Source organism: Rhagoletis zephyria, unplaced genomic scaffold, assembly GCF_001687245.7.
Source record: "Rhagoletis zephyria isolate East Lansing unplaced genomic scaffold, Rhagoletis_zephyria_1.1 Rzeph_scaffold_07655, whole genome shotgun sequence".
NCBI classification, from domain to species: Eukaryota; Metazoa; Arthropoda; class Insecta; order Diptera; family Tephritidae; genus Rhagoletis; species Rhagoletis zephyria.
In genome coordinates this window covers 3,476-10,586 of record NW_016164737.1, presented here as the reverse complement: position 1 = coordinate 10,586, position 7,111 = coordinate 3,476, and the positions used below count along the sequence as shown (strand labels likewise).

At 43.1% G+C, this 7,111-nt stretch overlaps 2 protein-coding genes across 2 annotated transcripts; both read left to right on the top strand.

Annotated features, from left to right (window-relative positions):
* The first annotated feature begins 2,065 nt into the window (after window positions 1-2,065).
* Window positions 2,066-2,587, top strand: LOC108374374 (uncharacterized). Its single transcript, XM_017630359.1, has one exon. It carries the CDS (start codon window positions 2,066-2,068, stop codon window positions 2,585-2,587), a length of 522 nt encoding a protein of 173 aa, XP_017485848.1.
* Window positions 2,588-3,222: 635 nt separating this feature from the next.
* LOC108374373 (uncharacterized) lies at window positions 3,223-6,727 on the top strand (the record flags this gene model as incomplete). The annotated part of the gene is made up of 3 exons (XM_017630358.1): window positions 3,223-3,851; window positions 3,968-6,253; window positions 6,332-6,727. Coding segments are annotated over exons 1-3 (3,311 nt in total), but the record flags the coding sequence as incomplete, so codon positions are not given.
* Window positions 6,728-7,111: the final 384 nt, after the last annotated feature.

Below are 7,111 nucleotides of genomic sequence, written 5' to 3'. Positions count from 1 at the left end.
GAAACAAACAGCCTCGGATGAGACCCCCTTTTTCTGATGACGACCACGGCAAACGTATAAAGGACTATGATTTAAGGGTATGCACCTGGAATATCCGGACCTGGCCTCAAACTATTCCTTTGTCACATCTTTGACAACGGATTTAGAGGGTAACAGCAGCTTAATTGTGTCTGAGGAAAACGATTTGATATTTTTTCTTTTTTTGGTCATTAACCGAAATACTGCTTAAAGACGAGTCCGAGCTCACCAACAGCCGGTTATATATGTCACGGTTACATACTTCACCAGAAAACTTCCGGGAATAATTTTCTCGGTAGTGTTTGTTGTGGGCCTCTTGAGCCTCCCCGATAATTGTCCTATTGTTAATAAGGAATTAGTAGCCGTCATCGATTCGCCACTTCTCGCTCGCTATGTTTGAGTTCCGGTCGCTTAAAGAAGAATTTTGCATGCGAAAGCAACAACAAAGTTAGCTAGCACGGATAGACGATAGCGAGTTTGGTTGTACCTCATTGAGTTCGTTCGTTTCGCCACTCGCTAACTGTGCATCTTGTGCATTGTGGGTGCCATGCCGCCGTCGATTCGCCACTTCTCGCTCGCTATGTTTGAGTTCCGGTCGCTTAACGAAAAATTTTGCATGTGAAAGCAACAACAAAGTTAGCTAGCTCGGATAGACGATAGCAAGTTTGGTTGTACCTCATTGAGTTCGTTCGTTTCGCCACTTGCTAACTGATGGCGAATCGATGACGGCTAATAATCATTTGTAGCGCATTTCCTCTTACTATGCTTATGCCTAAATGTATGCAACCATTTGGCAAGCGAACACAGGGTGCTTCTAATGAAAATAAAAATTGTATGCTGAAATACACATGCTAAGCCCATCGAAATTTTGTGCTGGGATATGCGTTACAGCTTCGCAAATTTTACCCCTACCGAAACCAAAGATGTATTCACATCAAAAAAATTTAAAACTTACTTCCGCGAAAAATGTTAAGTTAGTGGGCGCATGGGGTCAGCACTCAAGCAAGTAGCGACACATGTGTACACGACGATGTTCTAACCGTAACTAAATAAATAACTAAAGCTTTATATTATAGTTAACTTTAAGAAAGAAAAGCATAACTTTGACTTCAAACTTAGATACTGTTAAGTAAAGGGGATTTTTGTAGTTCAAGAGGCGACACTAACTCTATTTGGTTGTTTTCATTTATGCTTATTCGTAAGAGAGTACAAACTGTTGAAATAAACCTACAATAAATCAGATCATTGCAAACGATTGAAGTGAACGCATCGTAATTTTATTCCATCGACTGGACTCGAAACCGCCCACAACAACAAATTCCGTAACAAGGCAATTATTGAATTGTTCGCTCCGTCATAAAAACGCTTGTGACTTAACATTTTGGCGCCCAACGTGGGGCACTTTCGAGTTTTGTATAATTTACTACCATCGGTTGTGCCGAATTTCGAGAAATTACGGGAAGTCCACAATCTGTCGTCGCGTAATATCGTATAATTTAGCTGTTACTTGGCGGACTACCTGTTTTCGACTTGCATCGCAGTCGCAGTTACGTCATTTGCTTCACCGCCTTACATTGGTATAGCTCATTTTTCTACCTAGTTCGCAAAGGCATTGGGTCTTTCAACTCATTGGTGGCTGGAGTTGTTGTCGTCGCTCAATATCGTATGATTTAGCTGTTTAGAGGTCACCTTGGACTCTTCGGTTAAAACATCACCGACCTCTAACTATCATTGAACATTGACTTTTTAGCTCAGAGTCATTGCAATTAGTGATACCATGTCACTTGCCGAGCATCTATCCCAACGAAATATAATTGTCAAAGCGATTGAGCGAATCAAGACCGACATTGAAGCACATAGTCGAGGAGAAGGGAGAGTACTGTCCTCCATAGAATTGAAATGTCGTCTCGACGTGCTTGATAATTATTATCAGCAAGCTCTTCAGCTTCAAACCTCGGTTGAAAGGTTCGACATTGAAGATGACACACGAAGTACCATCGATTCCTTGTACATCACTATTAAAACTTCAATTTTGACTCAAACCAGCATGGATTCCGGCCTGTCACATAATTCGACATTAGCAGATAATTCTGTGATTGTCGCTACACCAAAACTGCCAAAGCTGAAACTACCATCGTTTTCCGGAAAAAATTCGGAGTACAAAAATTTTATTGCATCATTCTCGCAAATTATCGACAGAAAACAGGGTCTTAGTAATATCGAGAAATTCAACCATTTGCTCAACTGCCTTAAGGGGCAAGCCCTCGAAACGGTTCAAGCATTTCCCGTGACGAATGAAAACTACCGTAAGGCACTAGAGCGACTCAAATTACGATACTATAATGACTCATTGATTTTCTTGGAAAATATTAATATGCTTTTCGATATGCAACCACTGAGTTACCCAAATGCGACACAGTTGCGTAGCATTGTAGATAAAGTATCGGCGTTGTTCGGATCTTTATCTTCGCTTGGCACCGATAAAGAGATTGCTAACGCCATGCTGATTCATTTGGTGATTACCAAAATTGACGAGGAATCTCGAAAAAAAATGGAAAGAGTCAGCTGACCTTTCAAAACTGCCGCTTTGGTCCGATTGTTCAAAGGTTTTAGAACGACGGTGTCAATATTTAGAGTCACTCCCACCGAAATCTCATTACTCAAGTGCAAAGTCTCAGCGGCGTAAATTAGGCAGTCAGCCAGCTAATAATAACTACTCTTTTTCGTGCACGAAAAACATATGTCACTTATGCTCTAGTTCGGATCACACACTTCTCCACTGCTCTCGTTTCAGATCAATGGATGTAGCTGAAAGATTTGAACATGTCAAGCGATTGGGGCTATGCATCAACTGCATGTCCAATAAACATCAGCTCGCTCGCTGTTCGTCTACGCATAATTGTAAAGTTTGCGGGAAGAAGAATCACAGTCTCCTGCATCGTGTTACTACAACGATCACGTCAAAAAATGATTTTACCGGCGCTGATACTACGGCCGCTACACATACGCACATGGAAAAATCGCCAAAGGATCAAGTCATCCTTGCCACCGCACTTGTACTTGTCAAAGATGCGTCAGGGTCATATCAGGTTGGTCGAGCTTTATTGGACTCATGCTCACAATTGAACTTCGTAAGTACCGAATTCTCACAGCGGCTTCGTTTACGTCGTCAACGGTAGTCAGTCGAGATTCTAAGCATAGGCAATGTCCAGTCTTCAACGAGTTACAAAACAGTCACTACAATTAAGTCCCAACATACAAATTTTGAAGCTGCGTGACTTTTTGCATTACATCCAGTATTTCGTACCAGCCGGAGTCGGAGATCGACATTCCGAATGGAATCTACCAGCCAATAGCAAACTTGCAGATGAGCAATTCTTCAGAACAAGTAGGATAGACTTGCTTATTGGAGCCGAAGTATTCTTCGATATTTTGTCAGTCGGACAAATCAAGTTGGGCGATGACATGCCAGTTGTCCAAAAAACTTTGCTCGGGTGGATCGTGACCGGTAAATACAAGGAACGACCATCAAAGCATGTCTTGTCATCACCGCGTACGTGCCTTCTGTCAATGGAGGAAGTACTCAACGAAAATTTAGAAAAATTGTGGAAAATGGACGAAGTCGAACGGCATGCCAGCAAGTGGTCGAACGAGCATATGGATTGTGAGAACGCGTACATTAGCACTGTAAGACGCAACGCTGACGGTAGAATTGTAGTGCGGTTGCCGCTTAAAGAGGATTCCGGCAGGCTTGGTTTGTCACATGCTACGGCACTCAAACGGTTTATAGCTCAGGAACGACGGCTTAGGCATCAGCCTGATCTGAAATTACAGTACGTGAGCTTTATGCCTGAGTACGAAAGCCTTGGACATATGTCGGTAGTAAAGAATCCTAATTATAATGCACCGCATTACCACATTCCTCACCATTGTATTTGAAGCCTTCTAGTACTACAACAAAGTTGCGCGTTGTGTTCGATGCGTCTTGCCATACAACGTCGCTCAAATCATTAAACGACCTAATGTTTGTTGGTCCAACAATGCAGACCGAATTGTTTCTACTTCTACTACGATTTCGATTGTATCGCTATGCCTTGACTGCGGATATAATAAAAATGTATCGACAAGTTCTAGTCGATCCACAAGATCGCTGCCTGCAGTACATAGTGTGGAGAAACAGCCAAGAGGAGGAAATTCGTACGTACGAATTAAACACTGTCACGTATGGTACTGCTGCTGCGCCGTTTCTGGCCATACGTAGCCTTAATTTCATTGCCGACGAATACGCAGATGAATTTCCGGTTGGAGCCAAGGTGGTTAAGTCGTCATTTTATGTGGACGATCTGTTATGCGGATCCGACTCATTCGCTGAACTTAAACAAATTCAGTTCGAAGTGTCGCAAGTTTTAGAAAAAGGTTGCTTCGAGCTTGCAAAGTGGCACTCGAACTGTGCTACCTTTCGTGACGATTCTACTTTGAAAAATCTTAGCTTTGATGAAACAGCAGTCACAAATGCTCTCGGCATCACTTGGGATCAAAGTAACGACACGTTCTTGTTCTCATTTCAGCCCAAAAATAAGTCTACTAAGGTAACCAAACGAATCGTGTTATCCATCGCTTCGTCTTTATTCGATCCACTTGGATTGTTAGCGCCCATAATCGTCATCGCAAAGATTATCCTCCAGGAAATCTGGCTCCTGAAACTGGACTGGGATGAGAGTCTTCCTCAAAATTTACACTTGGCATGGTCCAACCTAGCTGCAGAACTTCGAACAGTTTCTTGCATATCCGTACCAAGATATTGCAAACTGTACAAAGCAACATCGATTGAACTTCACGGCTTTTGCGACTCGTCCATACGTGCATATGGGTGCTGTTTCTACGTTCGTACTGCAACCAACAATGGCGTCAAAGTGAAGCTGCTGACAGCGAAGTCTCGAGTGGCACCTATAAAAAAGAAGTCCTTACCACAATTGGAGTTATGTGGAGCACACCTTTTGGCTAAGCTATTTGACAAGCTGAAGGAGTCGGTAGGTGAGTGCAAGGTCTATTTATGGTCAGATTCTCAAATAGTGTTATACTGGTTGAAGATGCACTCTGCAACGTTGTCAACATTCGTGGGAAATCGCGTCTCTGAGATTCAAGACCTAACGACGAATTGTATTTGGCGACATGTTCCAACACGAGAGAATCCAGCCGACATCGTGTCTAGAGGATGCACTGTCAGTGAACTTTTAGCGTCATGCTGGTTTACAGGCCCGGCGTTTCTCTCATTGGCAGAAAGCGATTGGCCAACTTGTTCCGTAAACGAAGTCGACAATGCCGAAATCAACAAAGAGAGGAGAAAAGCCACCTTTCACCAGACTGCAAGAGCAAACCACATCCACGATGTAATTGAAACCTATAGTTCTTATCCGCGTATACTTCGAGTCTTTGCATACATGTTTCGCTTCATCCATAGAGCAAATAAAAGTCTTAATAAATCTGTAGAATCAAACTCCCTAACTGCGGATGAATTACTCCATGCTCAGTACTGCGTCATATGGATCGTTCAGCAGCAATTTTTCGCAGAAGATATTCGCCTACTGACTGCAAACTTGTGTACTCAAGGTTTGTTAAAGAATCTTAACCCCTTCTTGCATGAGCTCGAAGGCTTTCTTTTGCTTAAGGTCGGTGGCCGTCTAGCGAATGCAAACATTGAGGAGGGCCAAAAACATCCGATATTGCTGCCTACTAAATGTACGTTTACTCATAACTATGTTCGCTACTTACATCAGAAAAATTATCATGCTGGTCCTAAGGCACTGGTAGCGCTTATTCGACGTAACTTCTGGATCTTTAACGCTCGAAATCTTTGTCGACAGATCGTCAACTCATGCATACATTGCATCCGATATCGTCCTAAACTACTTCAACAAGCAATGGGTAATTTGCCGGAGGAGCGCCTTACTCCAGCTCGACCATTTACTAAGGTAGCAGTAGACTTTTGTGGTCCGGTAAACACCTATCTTCGCGTACGGGGCAAGACTCCGTACAAGGCGTATATAGCGGTGTTTGTATGCCTATCCTCAAAAGCCATGCATATTGAAGTGGTGTCAGACCTTTCTGCGGATGCCTTCATAGCTGCTCTGAAACGCCTTATGGGTCGACGGGGTATGCCCAGCAATACATTCTGCGATAGCGCGACAAATTTCACTGGAGCAAACAGTAAATTAGAAGAACTGAAAGATTTTTTGTTTAACTCGCAGACTCAACATACAATTGTAAGTTTTTGCTCTCAAGAATTTATTAATTTTTCTTTTATTCCCCCCAGAGCACCGCATTTCGGCGGCCTTTGGGAGGCTGCGGTAAAGTCGGCTAAGGGACACCTCTACCGTACCTTAATGAACACACGATTAACATACGAGGAATTGACCACAGTACTTATTGAGATTGAAGCGATTCTCAATTCACGCCCCATTGCACCGATGTTATCAGACCCCAGTGACTTCGAAGCATTAAGTCCTGGTCATCTTCTCATTGGATGCTCATTGAAATCACTGCCCGAACAACCCTCTATCGGAGTGGAAATCAATCAAATCGAACAGTGGCGGCGCATCACAGTCATCAAAGAGCGCTTCTGGCGTCGTTGGTCACTGGACTACATTAATGAGTTGCAGACTCGTGTCAAATGGACCAAACCGAGTCCCAATCTGAACGTGAACGATTGGTGATTGTTCATGAGGACAATGTACCACCACAACGATGGGTGATGGGTCGAGTGACTGAGTGCTTTCCTGGAAGGGACGGACGGGTTAGAGTTGTAAACATTCGTACGTCAAAGGGCCTTATCCGACGCCCAATACACAAGCTAGCCCTGCTTCCTATATATTGAAAGTGCCTTTCAAGGGGGCCGGGATGTTAAGTAAAGGGGATTTTTGTAGTTCAAGAGGCAACACTAACTCTATTTGGTTGTTTTCATTTATGCTTTTATGCTTATTCGTAAGAGAGTACAAACTGTTGTAATAAACCTACAATAAATCAGATCATTGCAAACGATTGAAGTGAACGCATCGTAATTTTATTCCATCGACTGGACTCGAAACCGCCCACA